This window comes from Apus apus, chromosome 16 (assembly GCF_020740795.1).
Source record: "Apus apus isolate bApuApu2 chromosome 16, bApuApu2.pri.cur, whole genome shotgun sequence".
Taxonomy (NCBI): domain Eukaryota; kingdom Metazoa; phylum Chordata; class Aves; order Apodiformes; family Apodidae; genus Apus; species Apus apus.
In genome coordinates, this window is record NC_067297.1 from 13657827 (window position 1) to 13685171 (window position 27345).

At 57.1% G+C, this 27345-nt stretch overlaps 1 protein-coding gene across 2 annotated transcripts; it reads left to right on the forward strand.

Annotated features, from left to right (window-relative positions):
- FAM222A (family with sequence similarity 222 member A) lies at window positions 1-27110 on the forward strand. 2 transcript variants are annotated; one of them, XM_051634110.1, is made up of 3 exons: window positions 1-74; window positions 15394-15524; window positions 24650-27110. In XM_051634110.1, the coding sequence occupies exons 2-3, from the start codon at window positions 15443-15445 to the stop codon at window positions 25852-25854; spliced, it is 1287 nt and encodes a 428-aa protein (XP_051490070.1). In that variant the 5' UTR covers window positions 1-74; window positions 15394-15442; the 3' UTR covers window positions 25855-27110. The 2 variants fall into 2 exon arrangements, with proteins under 2 accessions (XP_051490070.1, XP_051490071.1); XM_051634111.1 differs by lacking the exon at window positions 1-74 and adding an exon at window positions 840-966.
- Window positions 27111-27345: the final 235 nt, after the last annotated feature.

The window sequence follows — 27345 nt, forward strand, 5'->3', positions numbered from 1 at the left end:
GCTGCTGCTGCGCGGCCCGGCGGGGACGGCCCGGGGAGCCCCGCATCGGAGCCGGCTCGGACCCAGCTCTGACGGTAACGAGGGGGGCTGGGGCGGGGGGGGCAGATGGCAGCGGTGACGGGCACCGGGGAGGGTGGCGGGGGCGGTTACCGGCGCGGGGGGACACACCGCGGGGAATGGGGGGCTCCCCGCAGCACCGGCGGCAGCGCCCGGCTCTCCGCAGCTGCGGGAGGGCACGGCAGGCGCGGAGCCGCCGGCTGAGGGCCGGCTCACCCGTCGTACCGAGAGGAACCGGAGCAGAATCGGAGGAACTTTTTTTAATTTTTCTTTATTTTTTGTGTATAATTTTTAATGGCTTTTTGGGTCGCCTGACTCGTCATTGGAAATAAAACCTCCCCGGGTGCCTCCAGAAGGAAAACTGAGACACTTCCAGCGTCAGCCGTTCAACAGCCGCCGGTGCTTTTTCAGCCGGTTCCCCGCTGCTCCTTTTTGCCTGAAAAAAAAACCAAACAACAAACAAACGTGGTTTTTTTTCTCCTGCGGAGGCGACGGGGAAGCCCCGCGGGGACGGCGGAGCGAATGGTGGCAGAGGCAGGACACCCGCCATGGCCCCCGCGCTGCTCTGGATAACCACAAAGGAGAGAAGGAACCACCCGGCGATGGTTTATTGAATGCCCATCCCCGCCGTGTCGGGGGCTCTGCCGGAGAAACGCGCCTCCCGGAGCGCTGTGCTGCGGAGGGAGCATCCCTGTGGCATCGGCTGGACCGTGGCTGGGAATACGATTCAGCGGGGGATGAGGCATCGTGGTCCCCAAAAGCCACCGGGCAGGACGGCTGAGGAGGCTGCCAACAGCTCCGTGGGGACAAGCGGCTTGTGCCAGCCCTCCGGCTCGGTCCCCAGCGGAAAATAAGATATTCCCGGTGCCGGTGGCTCAGCCCGAGAATCCAGCTCCGGGAAGAGCCGTGGTGAGACCGTGGGCATGTAATGGCTGGAGAGGCAGGGCCTGGACGCTGGGGAGTCGGGAGCAGGGAGCCGGCGGCTCGGCTCGACACGGCTCGGCACGGCTCGCTGCGGGGGGGAACGGCTGCACCGGCGGGGAAACCGCGGCTCGGCCCCGGCGCTGCGGGTTTATTCCCCGGGAGGGGCAGCGGCAAAGTTTTACAGCCGTGCTGGGTGTTTGCCGAGGGATGTGTTAGCTTGGCATCGGGCATCTGGGGCTCGCCCGGCTCCGTCTGGTGCCTCTGTAAGGCGTTTCTTTAATACATAGATACGTGTGTGCGTGTGCATCCTCCCGCCGGGGCTGCTGCCGTGCGGAGGCTGCGGGCAGCTCGCCTGGGTGGGCAGCGTGCTTCGGTGGAGGGCAGAATGCTAAAGGACGCCTGGCCCTGGGGGGCAGAGCCGTGGGGGCCCTCTCTCGGTAAGGAGCGTCCTGCGTCTCGCTCGGGATGATTTTGTGGAATTTGGCAGTTTTATCCCTTGCCGTGCCGCGGCGGCGGGGTTTTACCCTCCGGTGTGCGGGGCATGTGCCGCTGCCGGCTGGCCCGGTGGCCACGCACGCCTGCAGCACTCCGGCTGGAAAAGCCTCGGCACGTGGGCTCCGGTACTGGGGGCTGTGGTGGGAAACATTCCTAGGACAGGACACCCGGCGTCCCGGCCCCTCGGAAGGGGTTTTTCTTACTAAGGATCCATAAAACTTGGGTTTTTCAGGTGCCGTGGGTCAGGCTGCCTCGAAGCTGTGGTGGCAGGAGAGGGAACGGCTGCGCTGCCGCCGTCTGACCTTGCGTGCAGAGCAGGGGGGAGAGAAAGCTAAAGCTGCTCCCTGCCTGCGGGAGCCTGGCTTGTTTTCCCAGCTTCTAGGAATGGTTCTGCTTCTGGCTGGGTGTGTCGGTACCGGTGGGGCACGTTCTCTGTGCCGGCGGCGAGGTGGGCCCGTTTCATCTTATCGTATCCTTAAAAATTAAATACCTCGCTGTGAATATTTACCCCCAGGCTGGAGCAGAGAAGCCCAGGGAGGGAGGAGATGGGGTGGCTGAGCCCCTCCGGCGGGGCCACAGCACCTGATTATTTAAGCCCCTTTGGTTATCTGAGCCTCAAAAACGTGCCTCTCCTTGAGCAGGCTGCGGAGGAGCCTGGTTCCCTCCTGGTTTTTCATCGCCGGCAGCTGCCTTGCCAGGGAAGGGCTGCGGCTCCCGGGGCCGAGGGTCTCCCGGGTCCCACGACCCCAAGGCGATGGGTCCACCCCGCGCCCGGGGCTCGGTGCCCGCCGTGCCTGTGGGATCAGTGCCGGGCGTTTGCATCCCTGCCAGGCGGCTGAGGGAGTATTTGCCTGAATCGGGTTTCCTTGTGTAGCCTGAACTTGTGCAGGGAAAAGCTGCAGTGAAGCCGGAGAGCCCCGCTCCCCTCTCCGGCCGGATCATGGGCCACCTGCAGGACCAGGAGCCTGTGCCCTTGCCCCCCGCCGCTCTCGGGGTACCGAGGGCAGGGATGGGGGTCCCACCGCGGAGCGTGGTGGGTGCCGGGGCTGGTGGCAGGAGCCTCGTGGCCCCGCGACTCCTTCTGGGAACGAGGCAGGATATCCCTTCCTGGCAGGATAAGGTCCTTTGCTGGTGGTGTCTGGTCTTGGGAGTGGGGGACCCCCTCCCCCCCATGGGTGGGTTGCTGCAGCTGGCGGGGTGGGCTGGGGGCTGCACCTGCCGGGACCCCGCTCCCAGCCGCCGCATCCCCCTCTGCAGTGGGCGCCTGCATGCAAAAATAAGACATTTCTTCTTTCTCTTCTGCCTGCGCATTCCTCAAAAAGCTAATATTCATGAAAGGTAATTCAATCAAACCGCGATGCCTATCAGCTAATGCAGCAAAGCTGGCGCAGGGGTGAGAATGGGAGCCAGGAACACAAAAGCCCTGTTTTATTACCTCCTGCTTGCCTGAGAATTGCTTTTCTCCCTCGAGTGAGCCGGCTAAAGCTGGCTTTATTATGTTAACCTATTTGCGTGTCAAGAGCTATTGTGCCTCTCTTTATCTGTGTTTGTATTTGCTCGATGCAGGGAATAAAAGGACGAGGCGAAAATGGATGGCTGGTCAGTGCTTTGCACTCTGGGGGCACTGATTGGTTGCTAAGTGATTTGCATCCCCGGTAATCGCTTTTATCTCGGAAGGATGTCGTGTATAATTATAAGCCTACTGACATCTTTTGAAATCTGCCTAATGGGTGTTTTTAATTTCCATGGGAAGTAGGGGCTATTTGTGTTGCTCTGATTACAGGTTGTGTGAGTATATGGTTTAAAATACAGATATTTCCCTAGACGTGGGGGAGCAGGAGGGACAAGGCTGTGGGGTTTTGGCCAGTCCCGTCTCTCCCAGGGACTGGTGGAAGAGCAGAAGTCACCCTGCGTGAGTTTGGGCTTTAATCTCCCAGCCTAGGCGTGCTCAGCTGGGCCTGTCGCCATCCCAACAATACAACCAGAGGTGGGCTCCTGGCTGCAGCTGTTTGGCCCCAGGATCAACCCTCCCCAGCCTGGGATGGGCTTGGGGGGAGCATGACACCAAGCCTCTGCTCTGGGCATCCGTGCCAGCGTGGGCTTGATGGGGGGTGGGGGGCTCTGCTGTCCCCCTGTGCAAAGAGTGCTGGGTACTTCACTAGGCTGGTGGGTAAATGTTCCACTGGTGTCCAGTGCTCCTGGCAAGCCTTGGTTCCAGGGAGTCCTTGGATCCTTTGGCTGTTGTGGAGCTGCAGCTGGTGGGTTCACGTGGAGCTACCACATTGGCTTATGGCAAATAAAGCTCCTGATGCCCTGCGGACTCCCTGGGCACCTGCAGTCGGCAGGATCCCGACCGGAGCCATATCAGAGCCTGCCAAGGTGGGAATGGGCCTTGGGGTGTGCTCCTGCTGTTGGGCACATCAGCAGTGCTGGGGGGGGGATGCATCTCTGGGGTGTGCAGTGGGGTGCAGGTGCTCTGAGACCATCCTGGGTGTGCAAAGCAGCCGGACAGGAGCGCGGTGCAGTGCTGGTGGTGTGCTTGGCTGGCCTGTTTTCCACCTCTGCTGGTAAATCATCGTGGTGTCCTAGGGATTGCCAGGGTGGATGGTGTGGTGAGATGAGGGGTGTTGTGGTCCCTCCCGGGCCTCCGTGTGCCAGGACTGGGATATCTCCCAAACACAAGGTGCTGATGCAAGGCTAGTGTTTGTGATGGGTGCAGAGTGCTGGGCTGGGCAAGGGTGCTGAGCAGGTCCTGGGGACAGGTTACACTGTGGGCATCTTGGGCCAGCTGCCACCACCTTCTTCCTCCTCTGGGAAAAACCACAGCTGAGCTACAAGCGAGGTGACCCCATTAATTTGCTGGGCTGAGGTGGTTTGCTGGCAAAATGGCAGCACTGTGCTGTGCCATGTCAGGCAAGTGGGAAATGTGGGACGTGGGGAAAGTTGATATAGTGGGGGCAAGTGATGGACCTCCTGCCCTACACCCCCCCACCCTGGGGTGCTGCACCCTCCTGCTCAGGCAGCCCCATCCCGTCCCATCCGGCGCTGTTATTTATGGCTGGCTGTAAACAAACTCCCAATGAAAGAAAGTTAATGACCTGAGACTGACGGGAGCCTGCTGGGAATTTTTATAGCCCCTGGGACTCCTTTTGCTAAAGAGAGATTACATTGGCGTTTTAACCCAAAATAGTGAGCTGTGCAGCACAGGGGGACTGAGGGACAGCCCCAAGGTGGTAGTGGGGGTGTTTTGGAGGGGTTGGAGGGTAGGCTTGGGGGGGAACACCCAGCTCTTGACCTCCTCTCCTCATCACCCTGCGTGGGACCAGGGCATGCAGCTCCCTCCTTGCCCCAGCCAGGGACATCCTGGCTTCAGGGCTCTCCAGAGCTTTCACTCTGCCTCATGTAGGTGGTCTGCTGTGCTTCTGGCTGGAGTCGAGCTGGCGGAGTGTCACTGGTGCCCTGCAGCAGCCAGACTGCACTGCCAGAGATAGTGTTCTCAGAGCTTTTGAATTCAGCCTTGGTTGCCCAAAGGTGACATGGGGGAGATGAGAATTCTGTGGTCTGGGGTGATTTACAGCCCCTCTGTTCCTGCCTGCTCTGCCTACAGTCGTGTTTAATGTTTTGCCCTGGCTAATTGTGGGGTGTGCCTGTCGCTGCTGGGGCTCTCGGGGGGCAGGAGGGTGCAGGGTGCCCCGCGGCTCCCTGAGCCTCCGTCTGCGCCACGCTTGATTTACTGAGGAGAGCTGGCAGTTAAACCTGACAAATTGAAGGCGGTTTTAAGTAGTTCAGGTTAATTAATAGTCAGAGAAGTATCAATTTTTTTAAGGGATGCTCTTGGCTGGTGAGGAGAACTGAAGCTTGACTTTCCCTTTGGAAAGTAACACCATCTGTGCAGGTGCCGGGGCAGGGGACAGAGCTGGGCTCAGTGACACTGCTCTTTGGTTTCTGACCCCAGCCTTGTGTTTCTGCTGGGATGTCTCACTCCGTGTGGCTGGTGCAGAGGGAAGTGCTGGGATGGGGAGGGATGGGACCACCCTGCACAACCAGCTGCAGTGCTGAAGCCCCACCACCCCTCTCAGTGCCCTTCAGGGCTCCAGTTATCCTTCCTCTTTCCACGATGTCCTGCTGCTGGGATCCATGCCATGGAAGCAAAGCCATGGCAAACAGCCGTGCTGCTCCGGTAACCGGAGCACCGGCATTAGTGGGACCATCCTGGAGCAGCACAAAGCCTTTGCTGGGCCATGTGCTCCATCTTCCTCAGTATAGGCTGAGATACGGGTGGAAGTGGTGGTTTTTCAGCAGCCCTAATGCTTGGGAATATTAGAGATGAAGGTTAGTGACCATTTTTTAACTCAATAAAGGGGAAGACAAGCTGGAGTCTGCAGTCCGGAGATATAATTAGTTCGCAGCAGTGGTGCTTTCTTGATTTAGCTTCAGAGAGCAGAACAAGACAAGGATGTTATACCCAATTAGCAGTAACATACAGCCTGAGCCTCGCTAGGTGAGATAACAAGCCGTTTTTATAGCTCTCTTTTACCGATTCTTTTTTGGAGAGGGGGGGTAAGGAGGAGAAGGGCTGAGTCTTTATTTCTTTTCATCCAGGAACAGTTCTTAGTGAGCTGAGAAAGCCCAAAGCTGAGTGAGATGTTGGTAAATACAGATGATAAAAAATGAAAAGCTGAAACAGCCCAGAGCTGGGCTGAGGGCGTCTGTCTGTCTGTCTGTCCTGGCAGGCTGCAGGGAGGCTGAGCAGGTGCTGGCAAGGACACAGCCAAGGGCCACCCACGCGCCGTGGATGTGTCCTGACGGCTGCCGCCAGGGTTTGTGGCACGTGGATCTGCGTGGCCAGCAGCCTGGCTGTGCCCCAAGCCCTGTCCCCCAGCTAGGTGACCCTGAGCCACGTCCCCAGGCAGGTATGCCGGTGACCCTGAGCCCTGTCCCCCCAGCAGGCAGACTGGTCCCCAGTGAGGTGACCCCAGCCGTGTCCCCTGCACGGCACGGGTCAGATGGCAGCTGCCTGCTGCCTGCCAGCGCCCTGCTCCTGTTTGTAGCACAGATCGATGGCCATTGATTTTTCCTCCCCTGTAAACCTGGACGGGTTGGGGCTGTGAGGGTTTTTGTGCATGTCTGGCTCCAGCTCAGCCACGGTTGGAGCATCCTGTGCTCTGCAGCCAGCCACCCACCCTTCCTCCAACCTCTGTGCAAGTGGTGAAGCTCAAGGACATCAACAAAAATCGGCTTGGTAAAAATCTCAAAAACTCAGGTTTCATTAATCAGCTTTTAATAATGGGGTCTGCTGGTTTGGTGGGTCGTTTCCAGGCTGCTCTCCCTGCTCTGGGCAGCTCTGCCAGCTCCTCCTGTGGCATCCTGGGGAGGATGTGGCTGTGGAAACTGGTGGGGACCTGCCTGCATTTGGGGCACCCGTGGGAGCAGGATGGCCTAGTCCTTCCCTCAGGGCACGGGTCTGAGGCTGGGGGACAATCTCCTTCCTGTTGTCTCCCCCTGAAGCCACCCTTCTCATGGGGCTGCTGTCCCCTCCCCTGTCCTTCATGTGCTTTTGCCAGAGTTTGACAGGTTGATGGGCAGTGTTCCCCCCGCCCCGAGAGGGGCACATGGGACCACTCGACTCTATCCCCAGCTCACCCTGGGGAGCATCAGGGCTGATGGGGACAGGGGTGGGGACATCCCTGCTCCCATCCCCCCCGGGAGCAGCCGCAGAGCCGCTCTCCGGACTATTAACGCCCCACAACGATCATCAGCTCTCGTCGTAATCATTAAGACTATTAGAAAGAAGTGTTGGCTCGCAGCTAATGTCAGACTTTCCGTTCTGCTTTGCAAACGCGCACAATTAATGCCAATCAGGCGGGGGAGGCAGCCGGCTCGCGCTCTCGGCTGCTCCGCCGGCGGCTCCTGCCATCCCGGCTCCCACATTTCCATGGCACCGCCGTGCGCAGGGAAACTCCGCGTCCTTCGGCGCGCGCGGGTATTGTTCTCCGCTCCCTCTAATTGCTCGGCATTCGCGGCTCGTCCGGCCCCGGTGGGGGCAAGTTGGGCTCTGTGAAATATATCAATCTCGAGAGAGATTTTCCCACCCGGTGGCTGGGTTAGGTTGTCTGTGGCTAAGTAGGAAAATCCTGTGTAATTTTTCTTTGCCCTTTCTTTCTCCTCCACCCCCCCCCGTGTTGCTTTCTCCCCCCGGGCATGCAGGTGCCCCTGGGGAACCCCAAAAGGAAGGGCAGCTCAGGAGAAGGAGGGGGGGGAAGAGCTGGAATTGCTTGACCGGATGGTGGTATAATCCTTGTTACAAAAGTACACATCAATTATAAGAATTCCTACAGTAATCTTAGAAATCTATCTTTTCTGCTGAACCAGCTCATTAAAGAGCACCATTCATTTCCATCTCTCCGGGTGAGAAGGGTTTAAATCTCCTGAGCTTTGTATTACAAAATAGACTTAGGGTGATGGACTCTCGTTAAATATTAAAAGAAATTAGTTGATTTTTTTTTTTTTTGGCCCTTCCTCCCCCCCCCCCCCCGACTGCTGAACAGCTTCCCCATCTGCCTGGGGGGCAATGCGGGGCTGTGCTCAGTGGGTGCTTTTGAGGACCCTAGCCAGAACTGTGGGAGGAAGGAAGGAGGGAGGGAGGTTTTCCCGGGCCACCCTGGCAAGCCCTGGAGCCTGCGCTGGCCCTGCTGCAGGCACAGGCAGGGCTTTTGTCTGCCAGCAGGGCAGCGGCCCCGCACGTGGGGTGAGAGACGATGGGCACAGAGCCCCTTTGTGTGCAGCTGCACCTCGAGGCCAGCCCGGGCAGTGGTGATGGAGCTGGGCAGAGAGCAGGGTGTGTGAGAAGAGATGGGGATGGGGAGTGGTAGTCGGGGATGTGGAAGGGTTGCAGGAACGGGGAGAAGGGATGGGGAGTGGTATACAGGGATGGAGAGTGGCGTGCAGGGATGGGGAGAAGGATTTTGGGATGGGAAGAAGAGATGGGGAGTGACAATAGGGATGAGGAGTGGGATGCAGGGATGGGGATTGGCATGTAGCAGGGTGGGGAGCAGTGGCCAAGCAGGGTGGAGGGTGGCCCGGGGCAATGTGTGCGCTGCTGCCGAGGCTCTGTGCAAACACGGTAATTTGTTTTCTTTCTTGCCTCGCCTTTCAGGGTAATTGGTTGCATTCGAAGCCTTTGTGAAAGCCTTTGATTATAGTAATTTCAGCAGCGCGATCTACCCTGGATTCCTTCATCAGATTCTTTCACAGCTCCAGTGCTGGGGGCTGTACTGCTGGCGCGGCGCGCGCCTGGTCACCCTGCACGGCTCTGCCCGATGGGCAACGGGCTGGCCCTGGCCCCACTGTGCTGCTGTGCCAGCCCTGGGAGCCCCCGGTCACCATCACCCCCCGGGCTGGGGCAGGAGGAGCTGTGCAGGGCTCTGGAGAGCTTTGGTCACAGCAGTGTTGAGTCTGTCTGGTCTCAGCGGGGACATGGGTGCTGCATCTGCCCAGGGAGAGGGTGCCTGTGCTGGGCTCCCAGCTCGGGGTCCAGGGTTTTTTATTTGTTGCTCAGGAGGTCTCCCTAGAGCCACTCAGCTTTTTTCTGCTGGTTTGATCTTGTAGCTATGGGATGTGGATCTCTGGCTGGGACCAAAAGCCTGTGAGCACCCCGAGCACCCTGCTCTTGCTGCTGGGGGCAGTGGGCTGCACTGGGGGGGCTCATCCTTTGCCCAAGCCCCTCTTGCCCCCCCATCCATATGCAGGATGGAGGCAGGGCATGACCATGCTGGATGAGTGAGGTTTGGCCTTGGGGGGCTTGGGGGGCTTGGTAAAGCCCCCCGGGGTAGCTTGTCTCTGCTTCCCACCACTGGGCATGCCCTCCCCAAATTAGAGGGGATCCATTTGCCTCAGCAGATCCTGCTGGGACCCTGGTACAGGCAGCCAGGGCCAGGCTCTGCCAAAATACCAAAGGGACCCAAGCAGGGCCCTGACCTTTGCTAGGGAGGAGCTGCTCCCCCCCTGCTGGCTCCTGACATTCCATTCCCAGTCCCAGGGAATGACTGTGGCAGTGGTGTGCCAGCCTCTGCCACTTCCAATTCCCCTGCCCAGCACCGCAGCCCCTCCTCACCTGCTGCCCCGCTGGGGTCCCCTCCTCCCTGGCAGGATGGCAGCAGGTGTGTGGGGGGCCCTGTGCATCAGGGTCTCTCACCTTGGGGACCGACAGGGACCCAGAGCTCTGGCTAACCTGCCCTGGAGACTTTCCCTGGAGGCACTTGGGTTTCCAGAATCATTATTAACCTGTTCGAGAGCTGTTCCCGCTTGCAGCTAAAATAGATCTTTAATCTCTGCCCAAAATAGCTCATTTGATGAGAGGCCTCCTTAAAGCTGACACATAAATTTCCCCAGGCTGCCCGAGCCCTGCACGAGGGTGTCTGCAAATGCTCAGCACCACTCCCATCCAGTTTTTTTACTTCCATCGTTAACAGACACATCTGATACCTTATTTCTTCCATCAGGTGGTTTGGACCAGTCAGGAGCAATCTGTTGTGTCCACTGCTCCAGGCAGTGGTGGCCATGCCCCTTTTCCACCTGTCCCAGCTCTGCTGGCAGGGAAAGGGCATTTTGTGGGATTTTTGATGTTGATTTTCTGAATTTTCAGGGGTTTCTCCTCAGACCTATCCCGTGAGCAGAAAACTTGGCACTGGGTGGGTTGGGAGAGACCTTTCCTAGTTGAAGGATACTGGTGATGAGGGGATGGTCTGTCTGGGTGCTGGTGTGGGCCTTGCATGGGTGCTGGGCCTTTCCTGGTGCTGTGCTGGGGGGTTCCATGTTGGCCTGGAGTCGCAGCACCCCAGAAATGCACCGTCCCACTAGTGGTGGGGCAGCGAGATGTTCCCTGTGTAAATGAAGGCAGGCTCTGGGCAGTGGGGAAGGGATGCTTGGCCTGTTGGAGCAGCAGCCACCCCCCAAGCTGGGTAACGAGGTGGGGGTGCAGGTAGTGCCAGGCACTACTGTATCCCTCCCCGTGTCCCTCCGGTGTGCCCTTGTCCCTCCTGCTGTCCCTGTGCTGGACAGGACTGTCTGGTCCCCATGCAAGGTGCACATGTGAGAGGTTTGGTGGTGGGCACCTTCTCCTCTCTGGGGTTCTCCCTGCAAGCTCCATCTCCCAGCTTGGGGGGTGATGGAGAAGTTAGGGGGTGAGGGACCCCCTAGATGTGCAGCTGAGAGCAGGGTCCAGCCACCGGGGTTGGACCTTTGAGCTCAGCCAGCATGGCTTGGTCCCCAGCCCCCCGCTGCTCCCCGCTCCCCCAGCCAGATCCTGAGCAGCCAAATAATCACTTCCAGCATCATTATCCGTTGCAAACCCGGCTTCCAATTTTAATCAGAGGAACTGGTGTTGCTTTAAGATCCGTGGGTTTTAAAGATCACAAGAGGGGTTAGAGAAAATTACCCTTGACTCTTACATGCTAATGTAATCTCTAACCAGATCTGCGGCACTGCAGCTAAAATTGCTTTTTAAATTAACATTTAATTATTAACAGGGCCCCCTGAAAGGCCCGGGGCTGGAGCAGGCGGAGGGGAGCGGATTATCCGGGCGGGATGGAGCGCTGGCCGGGCGCGGGGGAGGCGGCAGCGCCGTGCTTTGCTGCAGCCCGCGGCCCCGCGCCGCTGGGAACTGCCCTGCTGTATTTTATCGGGTGTTCCCCGTGATTTATGGTGGGGTGACCTTTCCAGGACCGAGCTGCTGAGCTCTGTGTCCCCTCCACCGACTCAGCCAGGGGACTGTAAATCTGCTGCAGGGTGGAGACGGGCACGAGGTGGCACGGCAGCGCTGCAGTGCCAGCCGGGATCCCACTCGCCAGGGGTTGGATGGGCACCCCTGTGCCTTCCTCCCCCCCACCTCCTTGCCCTCCCCGGAGGGAGGCCAAATGATGAGGAACTGGTGTCTGTGGGGACCAGGGATGGTGGCATTGGCCATGCTGGCGCTGCAGGAGGTCACACAGATGTCCCCGGGGAAGGTCTGCAGTGGGGTGGGAGGTTTCTCCTCCGTCCCAGTGCTGAGGGTCGGGAACATCCCTGCTCATGGCAGGTAGCCCTGGCACTGCAGTGAGTGACACTGGGAAGACTAGGAACCTTTTGAACTTCTGCTCAATGTATCAGTGCTGGTGCCTTGTGCAGGCTGGTGCAGCCTTGGCCTGGCTCCCACGCTGTCTGGTGCTGTCAGATGCCTCCTGTGCCTCTCCTACCTACCCAGGGTGACAAAGTCACCTCCTGTCCTTGTGCCCAGCCCAGCACTGTCTTTTCACAGCCAGGGAAGGTGACTCAAACAGCTTCTCAGAATCCCCCTTCCTGCCCCCCTTCCTCTCCCGACCCCAAAACCTCCCATTTTCTGGGCTTGCAGCCATGACAGTCCCTGGGGAGGATGCTCACATGTCACTGGAGCACGACCGGTGACTGAGACCTTGGCCCTTGCTTGCAGCTGCTTCTGCCCAACTGGAGGGACACCTACCCAGGTCAGGCTGAGACTTTAAAAGTTCCCTTCTTTTTTTTTTTTTCTTTTTTCACCCCTCCCTCCCATTCTCCCTCTCTTCCTCCCTCCCGTCACATTTTCTTTTATCTAAATCCTTGCCTGCAAAAGCCTCTATCGACAGCTGCGCCGGCCTTATCTCGCCGGAGGGACCTTCGCGGGGCTCTTGGAGGAGATAAGCCCGACTTATCAGCTGCTGATGTCAGAGGAGGTGCCAAACCCTCCCGTCATGGGGGCTTTAGGCAGAGAATGGGGATGGGCTTTTTCTTTATTAAAGTCACAAAGACCTTGGGCTTATGAACAGGGCGATGGAGGGACGGGGCTTTGAAATGAGCCAGCCCAGGGCCAAGGGCAGCGGTTGGAGAGGGCCTGGGGAAGGATGGAAAGGGATGATGATGGGGTTGGGGAGCAGTGCCAGGGGATTGGGGCTCCTGGGGACCTCTGTTTTGAGTGTCCCCAATGCAGCCTGTGCTGGGTGTCCCCACAGGATCCTGCTTCTGGCATCCCTGAGGGATCCTGTTCCTGGTGTCCCCAGTGGACACTGCTCTTGGCATCCCTGAGGGATCTCGCTCCTGGCATCCCTGAGGGGTCCCCACCCTGGGGATCCCTGAGGGACCCCACCCGTGGCATCCCTGAGGGACAGCTGTGTGGGGTCAGGGCGGGCTGGGCTGAGGACTTGGGGTGGTTTGGCAAAACTGCTGAGTGTTTGTTGCCTTCCCTGCCATGAAGGAGCCAGAACGGCTTGAACTAAATCGGATCCTGCTGATTGGAATTAGTGCCAATGCAGATGGAGGTAACTAAGCCGGTGCTGAGCGTTGGGCCAGCCCAGCACCCAATTCCCATCAGCTGATTCAGGGGCTTTTCTGAGCGGCATTAGCGAAATGCCACCACGGCACAGATGCCCATTGTGCCAGGCCACCCACCCGCTCGCCCATGGGTGTTTTAGGGGGGCTGAGGGGGGGATGGAGGGACTGGGTCACGGCACGTGCAGCACTGGGGTCCTCGTGGTTGGTGGCAGGAGTGGTGGGTGAGGCACAGCGTGGCTGTTGGGCCAGTCATCCCCACTGGATGATGCTGGGAGCTGGTGACAGAGCTGGGGGGGCTGGACGGATCGGTGGCTTCACTGAGGTTTTGGCACGTGTCTCCGGCATCTTTCCCTGCTGATGTGCCTGCACTGCGTGGCTGAGGTGGGGATGTCTCTGGGGTGGGCTGTGTGTGGTGGGAAGAGCACCTGTGCCATCATGGGGGTGTCCCCAGCGACTCCCAGCTGTGTACCACAGCTCTGACCACCAAAATATCCCCGCATTCCAGAGGGCTCAGCCCTGGAGTGGAGCAGTGTCCGTGCCAGGGGTGTGTGGGCAGGGACACGGGGCAGCATCCATGCCCCAGGTGTGGCACAGGGACACGGGGCAGTATCCATGCCCCAGGTGTGGGGACAGGGACACGGGGCAGTATCCCGGCGAGGAGCTGTCCTCGCGGCAGGGGAGGAGGTGACGTCCGCCCGCTAATCGGCCAGATGGTGACAGCGGGTGGGACACCGGCCCCGGGTCACTGCGTGGGTGAGGCTCAGGTAGGGCAGGAGCTGCTGCACCCATCCCCTGCGGGGCTGTGGGTGTCCTGACCTGGGGCCACCCTAACCCGGGGCCACCCCAGCCCTGTCCCCAGCAGCTCCCTGTGCATGGGTGCAGCCTCCTGCTGCTGAGGTTCGGTGGGAACGGGGCTGCAGAGCAAACCCCGAGTCCTGGCGGGGAGAGAGGAGCTCCCTGGCAGTCACACGCGCTCAGCCCCTGAATAAGCAGCACTTCATTCTCTTTTCAAACTGTATAATTTCTGCCTGATTGTAATGGCATATTTTAAAATTACCAGAAATCGAAGCCAGAAAATGGATACGGCTGCTTTTACCGCGAGCTGCGTTAACAAAGGATACATACTGCATGAAATAAAAACACCTCCCTGCCCCCTCCTCTTTTTTTTTTCCCCTATTTTTTTTTTTTTTAAGACAGTAATAGGAGAAAATTGGTTTTGAAACTGAATAAAAGTCCCTTTCAGAGGAAATCATTTCTTTCAGGGTACCTTTGCTGCGAGTGAAATAGTGAATAATGAAAGGTGGTTACATGATTGTCTTTCATTTAGAGAGCACGAGGACAGATGGAATCTGGGAGAAATGCACGATTGGAATAATTGCATGGTAACAAGGCGCTTGTTGTGAAATTAGTATCTTAAGAAAGTAGTGAAAAAGGCTTTTACTCATGAATGCTTCATTATTAGGAGAAAACAGCCCAATTTGGGTTCTCCAGACACCTGCTTGGTATTAGATGTCTTCCTTTTCCCATCTTGTTCTTCACACCTTTCCCTGTTGTGTCTCATCCTTCCCTGGGTCTGCAGCATGATGGAGCCCAGTGCCAGGTTGGGGATGTGGGGCAGGAATGTGTGGGTACTGATGGTTGTCTGAGCACCTGTAGTGGCTGTGAAGGTGTTTCCAAGGGTGATATTTGAGCTGGGAGAGCCCCAAGCACAGCTCAGGAGCAACAGTCCATGCTCTGCTGCCCAGAGGTTGATGATTAGAGGCTCTGCCCCAGCACGGCTTGGCAATGCCATGGTGTGTTGGAGATGTCCTGACTGCCAGAGGGCTGCAGGAGGAGATGGTTCTCCCACAAGAAGTGATGTACCCAGGCATGTCACTTGGCTGTGGAACCCAGCCATGACCCTCAGCCATGCCACCCAGATGTGACACTCATCCATAACTGCCAGCTGTGCCATCCAGATGTGACTCCAGCCACGCCACCCATCTGTGACCCCCAGCCATGCCACCAGCTGTGCCACCAGCCATCAGTGAACCTTCAGTCTGGAGAATGATGGCTGCCAAGCTGCAACACTGGAGGCCAGACGCTGCTGCCTGCTTTCCTGCCGCTCCTGCCCTCTCCGAGTGGGAATATTGCTGCCCAACAGCCAGGGCAGGGGGACGTGTCTGTCAGCAGGGGCAGGTGACGACAGCGGCTCAGGGGATGTACAGTGAGCAGAGTGGCGGTGATGATGACTTTGGCCTGACTCGCCCAGCTTTTGTTGAGCAGATTTTGATGCTAGCTGGGAGCAAGTGACAGATCCCAGGACCCCAAGTGGGATTTTAGCACTGGCTTTCCCCAGCCCTGGCCAGAGCTGGCAGGATTGTGCTGTGCCAGGCTGGATGCTCCAGCTCTGCCCCGTTCCTGGCAGGAAGGGCGGAAAGGTTTGTAGGAAGCAAAGAGACAGACCTTCATCTTTATTTTACATACATTTCTGTTTGTTTAAAGCTTTCAGAGTTGTTTCTCTCCCAAGCAGCGTGCCTGGGGGAGCGGGTCGGAGGGAGGTGGGGGCAGCAGGGTGGGCAGGTCCGCTCTCCTGACCCGGTGTCCCTTTCTTGGCAGGACGCAGGTGGGTGGCAGGCGCGGTGCTGCCCGCCAGGAAGCCCAGACCATGCTGGCCTGTCTGCAGAGGACCCAGAACCCCCCAGCCCAGCACCTCCCCTGCCCCACCAAGGCACTGGAGCCACGCAAGTGTAAGTGCTCAGGGGGACTGGGGAGCATGGGGGGGCAATGACACACGCGCCCTCTTTGATGCTGCTTCACTTATTGAAAAAGACATTTATTTAACCGATAATTAAAAAGAGCAGGAGAAACAGGGAGGAGTGGGGGTGGGGAGGAAGGAGGCAAGATAAGCAAATTAAATTGAGTTGCTCTGGTTGATAAGTGGAACTTCAGGAAATGTTGCAGAGCTGTCTGGGAAGTGTGGCGGCAGTGGAGGACGCTCCATCGCCTGCTCCCCAGCCCCTCAAACCTCCCCAGCCCTTTCCCCCCTAATTACTTTCCTGGTTTGGCTGTGGCTTGCCTTCCCCAGGAGCTGCCCTTTCAGATAAGCTGTAAACTAGTTACATTAAAATGGGATCCAAAAGGTCACTCCAGTAAAGCACCTGTCTCTCCCAGCCTTTGTCTCCCAATCCGAACCATGATTAAATGTATATTTAATGAGCCTGCTTTAGGCAGGCGTGTTTGACCTCCCCGGCTGGGAAAGGCGCATTAAGATTCTCAAGTGATGAATGTGTGTTTTAAAGAGGGGAGGGGATATTTTTCTGCTGGTCTCGGTTGGATTTTTCAACATTGCAGGCTGAAGACAAATCAGCTGCTGAAGCTCTGCTTGTTACTCTGGGACAGCCCCCAGGCATTTGTTTAATCATCTCTATTTTCCTGGATGTGTTTTGTTTTTTTTTCCCTTTTGCCTGAGTGCCCTGACGCAGCTGACCTAAACCTCATTGGGGTGTTGACTTTCAGGGGGCTGTTTGACCCTCAAACACCATTGGGGTGCCAGCTCTTGGGGGTCTGTTTGCCTCCCAGCACCCACTGAGGTATTATTTACCCCTCAGCACCCGTCGGAGGGGTCAGCTCTTGGGAGTCTCACCAAGTGTGCAGAGGGACCAGGCACGTGCCGTGGTCCCCGTGTCCTTGCAGTGCACTGGAGCCCGTGGTGCCACTTGGATCCCCTTTCTTATTAGTGTTGGGAAGGAAAATGGATGTTACTCTTTTAAAATGATTCCAAACCCATCACCCCTGAGCAGCCCTGTGCTGGTTCAGGGGCCCAGCGACTGGCACACCTTGTTGCCATGGGCTATTTAGATCATCCCTGCCCGCGTGGTTGATATCCAGGATCACATGTTGGCTTTGGGATATGATTTTCCCTTCTTTATTTATGGCAGCAGGGGTAAGCACTGGTGTGGAGCTGGGACGTGGGGCTGAGCCTCCCGAGCGCCTGCGTGGGTCATGGGCAAAGATCGTGTTCTCTTAAAACCAGGCGTGATTTAGAAGTGCCTCTGATTACTTAATTTGCTCCTGAGTATCTCAGTAATTATCTTTATGGGTCTGATTTCTGTCCTCTGGCATTGTTTCTGTCGATACTAAATGAGTCTGGCTCTCGGCGCGTTGGCCGTCTGGCCCGGCACCGCTGTGAAATCCTATTATCCCGCCCGCGCCGCTGATTAATTTTTGTATTAATTTCACGTAAAAGGTGAGCTGACTAATTTTCCTGCCCGTGCTGGGAGATGACAGCCCCAGTGCTTTCACCCCCTAGTTCTGCCCCATGACTCTCTCTGCTGCTAATTATTGTCCCCCTGTCTTGATGCCCCACGCACCATTGGATCTGCCTCCCAGCATCCCATGAAATCTATCCCGGGTGGTGCTGTAGGTGATTTTGCCATTCCCAGTAATTCCAGGGCTGTGCCGTGGGCAGTTACATCCTAGAGGAGGAGGCAGAAGGGTACCCAGAGCCCTGCCTGCACCTGCCCATCTCCAGCCGAGGAGCAGGAGCCTGTGGAGAAGCAGCTTCCTCAGGAAAATATCACATCCAATTAACTCCGGCAGCCTGGTCCCTTTTGATTTTATTCTGAGCACATTACAGGAATCCTGAGCTTTATTTAAATTATAAATCAAATAATACCACTCTGGGCTCGGCCAAACTCTTTGCTGCTCTGGCTCTCTGCAGTAATGTAGCAGAGGCTCATATTTAATTAACTGTTCCCTCCTGTGTGCCCTCCTTTGGACGAGGGCCTGGGGGTGTGTGCTCCTGTTGGGAGGTGGGATCCATATGGAGCTGGGAGTTCTGGGGAGCTTCCTGAGCTCCCACCCTGCCAACAGCATGATTCACTGTGCCAGCATCACCCACCAGCTCTCACCACGGAGCTGGAGCCTGGCCTCTTCCCAGGGGTCCTGGGGGACCTGGACCCGGCAGGGATGATGTAAGAAATGGGTCTTAGGGGGTGGAGTGAGGCTGTGTTGGCTCTGGCTGGGTTATTAAAACACTAATTAGAGGTGATGGCTGAGGCTCAGAGAGCAGCAGAGCATTGGGGACCCAACTGCAGGGTCACCCACTTGCCCGTGGGGACTCTCACCAGTGATAAAACTGTTTAATTGCAGATGGGATAAAGCCCCGTTTAATGGCTCCTCATTCCCCAATTCTACTGATTCCAAGGGCATTTTCATTAAAAGAGCTGCAGCCAGGCTCTTCTTTTGTACACACCCATAAAATATCATTTTAATTTCATGAGGGGTTACACATGAGTGAAATAAGATTAATTCTTTCATTTTCAGTTTCTGGAAGGGGTCGGTTAATGATGGTTCTGTGTATTTATATACGTGCCATAAAAAGGAGTTCAATTAACTGCTGGGCCCAAAATGTGCTGTTGACTTGCACTTTCCCTGCCAGGAAACACTGCAAAAACACTTTTCGATCGGTCACGTGGGTGATGGGGAGATGGATGAGTGAGGGGGCTGCTGGGTGCCCAACTGCCTCGTCCTGGGACCATCTCCCACCAGCTCAGAGCCCTGGGTGGGCTTTGCTGGGAGCACCCTGGGACAGGGCAGTGGGTTTGTGGTCAACCTCCCAGGGGATGTGGAGCAGGTTCTTGAGAACCAGCGAGGCCATGGAGGGGGCTGCGGGTCCCAAACTTGCCAGGATTGCTCTGGGAGAGGGGCTGTGCAGCAGGTTCCTGGGTGCTGGTGGGGCTGGGGGGGGAGGGCTGCAGACCCAGGGATGCAACCAGCCCCAGGGATGCCCATCCTGCTCCCCCTGGTGCTGCGGGTGCAAAGCCCGTGTCATAATATTAATCAAGTATTAATTTATTGACAATGACCAAATGGAAGGGCTGGGCTGCTGGCTGTGGTGGGGTCCCTCCTGGTCCCAGGGTCTCCCATGGTGGGATGGTATCAGGGTGGCACTGGGACATCCATCCCCCATGGCCATGATGCTGCCCTCCCGTGTGCGTGGTGACACTGTGTGGTGACACTGTGTGGTGACACTGTGTGGTGGCACCGTGGCATGACAGTGCACTGACACAGTCTGGTGACACCGTGCACGGCGGCAGTGCTGATACCTCGTGCTGGGGGAGACAAATGGGAAGTGACACGTGTGTGTGTAGACGGGTATTTGCGGTGACGCTTTGACTGCAGATAATAAAGTGCTGGCCCCGGGGTGATCCAATTCTGCTGCCGCCTCGGCAGAGCTGCCCGGGGGGGGGGGGGCCAGGGGGAAAACAGGCCGGGCTGAAATGACATGTCAGCCTAAAAAGGGGACGTGTTAACGGATGAATATCTGGGGAGCGGCAGAGCCCGCCGCTTGCCTTTGTGCTTTGTCATGGATTTTGTTGTCTTTGCAGATTTCGGCTCCTGCTGGGTGGGGTTGGGCACCTCCCTGTGTTCCGATGGATTTCTGGAGCCTGGGGGGTTGCTGGGCTCTGGGATGCTCTGCCCGAGGGTGCTCTTGGCCCAGCTTCACCCCGGGGGGCTGTGCGGGGGGTAGCACAGCCTTGTGAGGGGCTGGTCGTGGTGAAGCTGAGGGGGCTGGGGCTGGGTGGCTGCTGTCCCTCTGCTGGGGGCGCCACGGGCCCCCCGTCGCATCCGTGCCACCCCTCCTGGGGACACTGTCACCACAGGAACTGCCACACTTTGGCAGCTGGGGAAGCAGAGCAGTGTGACAGCAGCCCTGGTGCTGAGCAAGGGGGGACACTGCCCACAGCCCCCTCTGTACCCTGAAACACTCAGGGCACCCATGGGACCCGTGCTGACTCCTGCAGCCGCTTTCCCAGGGGCTGGGGGTTGCACAGTCCCACCCAGGGATCATGCTGGGTCTGGGCAGGATCCTCTCATGACCCCCAGAGATTTGCCAGAGCTTTGGCAGGGGGTCACCAGCTCCAGCACCCACTCCCTGGCCCCAGCTCTGCCCTCAGCCCCACAGGGGTTCCTGCCCAGGACACTTTGGCACCTGCGGCTCCATCTGAAACTTCCAGGACTTTACTGATTTGTAAAGTACACCAGGTTTTGTTTGTTTTCTTCCAGTGTTTTCCAAATATTGATGTTTCTTCCAAGTGTTTTGCAAATATTTAGGTTTTAGTGCTTCCAAATCTGCTCTCTGTGTGGCAGGCAGAGAAAAAAGGGGAATTTTTTAATGCTTTTTGGAGCTTTGAACACACTGACATCTCCTAGCTCTGAGGTGAACAGGGAGCCTGGTCCCAAAGCTGAGGGATGAGCTCAGCTCTTGCAGGGTTTAATTCATTTGGAGGCTGCAGCACTACTATTTTTTAATATCAGTCATTGGCACGTCAATCACTCCAGTCCCCAGCGTCTCCTCCTGCCTCTGCCTGGTGCTCACAGCATCACTCCCCTTCCCACCCCCTCCTGCCCCTGTGCAAATTAAATATCCAGCCAAATTCCTGCCTTTAAAACACAACACCAGCTCAGTGCTGGGAACACCAGTGCTTTCCTGTAACAGGGGCAGAGCAGGACTGGGAGGGTGAGGATGGGGAGAAAGGGTGGGGATGGAGAGGGAGGATGAGGCTCTGAAGGTCTTGGCATGGCCAGGCTGTGTCCCCAGAGCCAGGCTGGTCCCCCTAGGTGGCTCTCATCACCTCACCCTCCTGGGGATGGGGTCATCCCTGGGACTGGGGGTCTGTCTGCTGGTTGCCCTCCACAGCAGAGCAGCCAGGATGTGCCCATGATTAAGGGACATGCCCATGATTAAGGGACATGGCCACAGTTAAGTGAGGCCTGAGTGAGACGCCAGGGACCTTCCAGCCACAGCTTTGCTTTCAGCAGCTTTATGAAGATTTACAGCCGCGATTACTTCTTTCATTTGTTGCAAAATATTTTAGTGCTTTCGATGTGTCAAAATAAGGTTTGTCCCGTCTTGTCTGGCAGAGGATGGAGGCAGGGAGGGAGCTCTGGCAGGCAGTGCCTGTTTCCCATGCCGCCGTTAACTGGTTAGGAGCTGTGAGCTGCTGCTGTGTCCCTGCTGGGTTTGTACCCCACTCTGGACTGTGGTTCTGCTGGTGCTGATCCCCAGGATGTCCCCCCGTGCACCCCCACGCCCCCCTTGACTGCCAGAGCCAGGCAGGTGCCTGGGGAGCTCAGCCTGTGCTGCCGTGTCGTGCCCTGAAAATTAAAGCCATAAATTGCCAGGGCGTGATCTCGCCCTCCTGCAGGGGGGAGGTGGCCCAGCCAGGGCTGCTGCTGCTGCTGGCAGCGGCCCAGGGGACACCCTGGGGGGGCAGCTGGGCTGTGGGAGCAACATGGAGCATCCTTCCTGGTCCCCAGCATCCTTGCTGGTCCTGAACATCTTTCCTAGTACCGAGCATCCTTCCCAGTGCTGAGCATCCTTCCCATTACCAAGCATCCTTGCTGGGTTGCTGAGCATCTCTCCCGGCACCGTTTTGATCTCACGGCTGCTTTAATCCAGCAGACAGTGATTGCCAGGGCCCCGGTGCCGCCGCTCCCGTGCCCGTCACCGAGCTCCTCGGGTGCTGAATTGTTCCCTGACTGACAGCTGAGCAGCCCAGACAGGTCTATTATTTCTCTGGGGCCCGGGCCCCGCGGGCCTGCAATTTAAGTCTGCGCTATTAACCCTGCCTTGTTCTCCACTTTGTAACTGCTTTAGTGCCTTTAAAAGTGTGCAGTTAAAATTGGGGTTAATTAGGGGCCCGGCAGCTGGGCTTGGGAGGGCCCATTGTGTCCCAGCAGAGCCGGGGCTGGGGCCGGGGGTAATTGGGGATTGTTGTGGGTTTGTGCCACGGCACAAGCCCTGGATCATCAGCCTTTGGTTTGCCTTGGTCTCTCCTGCTGCAGGGGTGGCTTTGGCTGGATTCCCTCCCCTCCTTTCTCCTGATCTTTCCTTCTTCCCCGACTCTTGCAGGCTGTGGCTGCAGCCAGGCTCAGTGTGAGGGACCCCAGGGATGCTGGGGACACTGGGAATGTGAGGGATGGGGGGGGATATGGGGATGGGGAGTGAGGGATGCATGGGATGCAAGAGGTGGGGATGTGGGGGGATGCAGGAGGGGTGGCTGGATATGCAGGATGCTGGCAGCAGGTCCACAAGCTGGGGGAGACTTCTGGGGGGTTTCTGAGGGACACCCCTGTCCCCTGCCCCCCTATCTCCGTTGGACACTTTGCACAGATCTGGCTGCTCCAGGCACGGTGGGGCCGGAGCTCCCCCGACCCAGAAACCAAGATTTATTCCGGGTCGCGGCACCGGTGGGGTCTGGGCTTTACATCTGTGTCTGGAACCAGGTTTGGTGGCCAATTTGCTAAAGTAAAAAGTTGTTTAGCTGGAGGCGTAATCTTATAAGCCGGTGCTGCCATTCTAATGGCTTCTCCTTTCTGCCCAGCTTTCCAATAATGCTTTGAGCAGAAGCTGGGAGTAATATGAAAAGCCATCGGATTATTACTGCGGGCGATGCATTTTCCATTTACAGTAATAAAATACTGAAGAAACAAAACAATTTAAAATTCCAATAAAATTCAAAACAAATCTTTGGCTGCTGAGCAGATTCAATTATTTAGCTGTTATTGAGTGCAGGCTGGAAAAAATAGAGCAGGTCAGGGAGGGAGGGGGAGCCCGGAGCTGGAGCTGTGTTGGCTGCATCCTGTGGGATGCAGAGAGGGAGCTGGTGAAGCATCTTCTGGGAGGAGCAGCTGTTGATGGGTGCTGGTTGTCTGGCTTTGGGCTGGGAAGAGCCGGGGCTGCTGGTGGCAGGGAGCCCGGCAGAGGGAAACCAGGCTGGCTGAGGTCCACGGCGCGTCCCACCGGCCCCTGGTGTGACAGCTCTGATGGTTGAAGTTGAAGTTCAAGTGCCAGGGCTGCCTGCGCCTGACGGGTGACGGCGGTGGCTGGGAGAGTTTGCATCTCGCAGTAATTACAGCCCGTTAGAAAGCAGTAATTACCGTGGCGAGGGGGAGCGCGGGAGCCGCCAGCGCGCCGGGAGCCGCCGCGAAATCGGTCGCTCTTGTCATTTTCCCGGTGGGGGTTCGGGACGTCACCCTGATATGTGACAACACACCCCATTGGTGGCTTGTCACATCCAGCCCTGCTGGGGCGAGGAGGCAACAGAGGCGGCTCCCCCGTGGGCGGCTGCGGTGCTCCCCGGCACGTGCCGGGCTGGCCCCTGGGGTGTCCTCGGCCACGCTGGGCTCACCCCAGCAGAGAGCAGCTCCAGGGGAGCTATGTGGGGCCGTCCCAAAGGTGTCACCTGCAGAGCTGGCGCTTGGGGACGGGGTTTTGGTGACTCTCAGCAAGATGCCGCAGTGCCCGCTGGCGATGCCGCCTCCCTCCCTCCAGCAATGGCCTCTTTTTTTTTCTTACAGTATTTTTGCTTGGAAAGGAGCATTTTGGTGGAACGAGCTCATTAGGGATTCCGCAAGTGTCACGAGCTAATTAGTGTCATGTTAATTGAGTATTCACGATGCTGCCACCTCCAAGGACAGCGGTGCTGGCATGAAGGGGAATGCAGATGTGCGTGGCTGGCAATGCTGGGCAGTGTGCTGTGCCATGCCTGTGCCACTGGGCAGATGAGGTCCTGCTGACAGCCCCTGCACCCACCAGCTTGCAGGCTGCCTGTGTCCCCTGTGCCACCCGTGGCCGCTGCTGGTGTCCAGTGTCTGGGATCAGGAGCCTTCTGGAGGCTGGATGTGCTGGTGGCACAGCTCGTGACACCACGTGCCGGCACCTGTCCTGCCATCAGGAGCTGCTGGTGCCATGCCTGCTGTCTGCAGGCAGCTGCTTTAAATCCTCCTCAAAGAAGCCGGTTTTAATTGGCTTAATATCCTCGTTAATAACAATGCCTGCTTCAGGCACCTGTGAAAAGCTCGTGACAGCAGCTGGGCAGGAGGAACTGCTCCGCCACTCACCCTACCCAGGACATCCTTGCTGCTCTGCTCTGCTGGAGAGGCTGGAGAGCAGCCACAGCTTCAGCCCTGCAGCTCCAGCTCCCTGGCCGTCCCTGTCAAAGGGAAGAACAGGGGGTCCCGCAGCAGCCACTGCCCCAACCTGCCCCTGGAGCCTGGATTTGGAGCATGGCTCCAAAAAAAACAGCTGCAGGCAGGTGCTGAGTCCAGCATTCCCAGGATGCTGCCGGGGAGGGGGTTTGGGACCAATTCAGGAGCAAACATGATCCCGTGTGTGGCAGCGTGTACCTGCGTGTGAGTGTGTGGGGATTTTAAACACCTAATTTATTCCATCTATTAGATAGATTTTGTAGATTTAATCATTTTCACAGTTGGTGGCTCATTGGATACTCAAGATAAACTCCAAATGAAAGTATAATGGGTACGACAAATGAGTTTTTACACCAGAATGGCAGAAACTTCCTCAGGAAAGTGTTTGAAAGGAACAAAAATATATACATATATAATTTTTTTTTTTCTGCAGTGGCTTTTGCTGACTCCAGTAGGTTACCACAGTTAATTTCACCAGTTTTGTTCATCTGTAAAATTGCATAAAAGTGACATTTTTGTGCTCATTATAGGAAGTGCTGATTTATGGCTGGTAAATGCAGTGCTTTTCCATTTTTGGTGAGGTTCTCGTAGCAGCGCAAAGCACCCATGAAATTGCTTGTATAATGTAGTTTAAATCCAATCTCGGAGAAAGATTCCCCCGTTGGGTAAAGTGACATTTCCATTCTCCACACCGAGTTTATTTTAGGCCACTTACAAGTGACTCCATCAGCGGGAGGGGACAGGTTGGTGCCGTGACCTGGTTTCTGCCGGGAGTGGGTGGGAGCCGGGTGGTGGGTGTGGGGGGGAGTGATGATGGGGTGATGGGGTCCCTGATCTCCTGGTGACACTGGATTCACCCCTCGCTCTCTTCCCGCAGGTGAGGCGGTGGCACCCATGCATTCCCCGCGCTACCCCAGCCCCGCCGAGCTGGACGCCTACGCACAGAAGGTGGCCAACAGCCCGTTGACCATCAAGATCTTCCCCACCAACATCAGGGTCCCCCAGCACAAGCACCTTAACCGGACGGTCAATGGCTACGACACCACGGGGCAGCGCTACAGCCCCTACCCCCTGCACGCCAGCGGCTACCAGGGTCTCCTGGCCATCGTCAAAGCCTCCGGCAAAAGCGTGGTGAAGAACTCGGAGGGGAAGCGGACTAAGCTCTCTCCTGCCCAGGTCGGTGCCGCTCCCTACCCCGCCTCAAGCACTTTAGCTCAAGGTCCCTCCTGTGCCGGGCAGCTGAGCTACCACGGCGGCCAGAAGCAGCTGGAGGGTCCGGTGCCCCCCAACGTGACGGTGGCTGCTTCGGTGCTGCCGCTGGCGGGACGGAGCCTGGCCCTGCCGCCCTCCAACCTGCCCTCCATCCAGAGCATCATCTACCAGATCAATCAGCAGTGCCAGGCCCCGGGTGGCCAGGCCGTGGTGGCCACCGACCCCAGCCCGGCCAAGCACGGCGCCTTCCCCAGCACCACCGCCTACGCCAGCACCGTCCTGCCGGAGTGCCGCAAGGGCGCCGAGCTGGCGCTGGGCTCCAACCCGGCGGCGGGCCTGGCACCCAAGGCAAGTGTCTACCCCGAGGGCATGGACTACCTGGTGTGGCAGCAGAAGCAGCAGCAGCAGCACCTGCGAATGTACAGCGGGGGCAGCGCTGGCGGGGGGGCCCTCAGCAAGTCCCCCGAGACCTGCGCGGGCGCCTCGCGTCCCTACGGGCTGGCCGGGGCGGCCGAGAAGGTGAGCTCGTCCCCCTTGAACTGCATGCACGGCAACTTCTCGGTGGGGCAGTACTTCGCCCCTCCTTGGAACAGCATCTTGGTGACCCCCAACAGTGACTGTTACAACCCACCAGAGCTGGGGACCGGTGCCCGAGAGCTGGGGGTGCCCCCAGCCGAGGGGCTGCCCAGCAAGACCCTCTGCAATACCTCCATCCTCAGCAGCAGCCTCCAGTCCCTGGAGTATCTCATCAACGACATCCACCCGCCCTGCATCAAGGAGCAGATGCTAGGCAAGGGCTACGAGACCGTCTCTGTGCCAAGGCTCTTGGACCACCAGCACGCCCACATCCGCCTGCCCGTCTACAGATAAGGAACCGATGCTGCTTTTCCCAAGGCGAGGACTTTCGTGCTCCCCTCCGGCACCGCGCGGGTACCGGACCGTGGCAGTGAGGGGCTGGGGAGGGGGACACGGGGTCAGCTCCCGGGACAACTGGCATTTCCCCAGGGTCCCCAGACTGGATACACTCAGAAGCTGAGGACGAAGGGACTGCTTGTCTATATAGCTCAGAAATCATTTTTATCTCCACGAATGTGAACAGGGAATCGCTACGAGTTGCTGCTATCCAGGGCGAGGAGGCTCCGCGCGGGCAGAGCCCGGGCCCGGCCGGGGGCGCGGAGCCGGGACGGGCGCAGGGAGCTTGTGCCTGACCTGTAGCTGAAGTCCGTAACTTGCACTGCTTTGATTAAAGCTAATAATTGGGGACAGTCTGGAGGCTATTTAAAACACTTGAAAACTTGAACAGATTTTTTGTTTGTTTGTTTTGTTTCGTTTGGTTTGGCTTTTTTAATTTTTATTTTCTCTTTTAGTTACTAGGCTGTACATCTCCGTGTTGGCTGCTACAGAGTCTCCTTCTCCCTCCTCATCCTCCTCCTCCTCCTCTTACCCAGCACCCCGCATGGGCCACTGGCTCCTATTCCCACTCATCTGGGAGCTGGGACCTCCCCCAGCCCCTCTCCAGCCCCCCCCAGGGACCCCCTGGCTCTCACATTTCCAGGCTGTTTGTTTTTTTTTCCCCCCCTCTTTCCTATCAGTTCTACCTTGGTTCTGGGTTAGTGGCACCCACAGTACTTGGGGTGCTCACATAACTCCTTTTTTCTCTTTTTTTTTTTTTTTTTAAACCAGTTCCAAAATGCCCATTCTGGTCCATTCTTCACTACGTGTAATTATGTGTTTAATAGATTTATTCATTTAAAACGGCTCACACACAAAATACAAAGTGTTTTGATGTTTTAAGGAAAAAAAAAAGAAAAATACCCTGATGAAACCCAAGGTGATTGTGCTCAGAAAAGAGGTACTGTATCCCTGAAAGGCCTGTTCAAGCACTAAGTGCATTTACAAATCTCTGAGAATGTTTTTCTTTTTTTTTATACTAAAATCGACCATTATATTCTACTGTGAGAAGTGCTGGCTGCACTATATTGTTTTAAAAATGAGAGAAAACAAATGGAAAAAAGGAAAAAAAGGAAAAAAAAAAAAGAAAAAAAAAAAAAAAAAAAAAAAGAAAACCAACACAAAACCTTCAAGCTGTGTGTCCGGATGGTGTTTTTCCCAAAGTAAAACCAGGATATCACTGGATGTGGGCTCTGGAGTCTCTTTGCTTTGCTGTGGCCTCCCTCCCCCTGAGCTGCGACCCCCCCTGTCCCACCCCCCCTTTCCTCCCCCAGATTTTTAAGGCAGGGAGGAGCACCTATAAATAACCTGTTAACGACCCTGAGCCATTAATCCAGCCCCGGCACAGCCTCCTCCTCACACCCCAGGGATGGCTGCGAGAGGGGGGAGCACGTGGGCCAAATCCTGGGG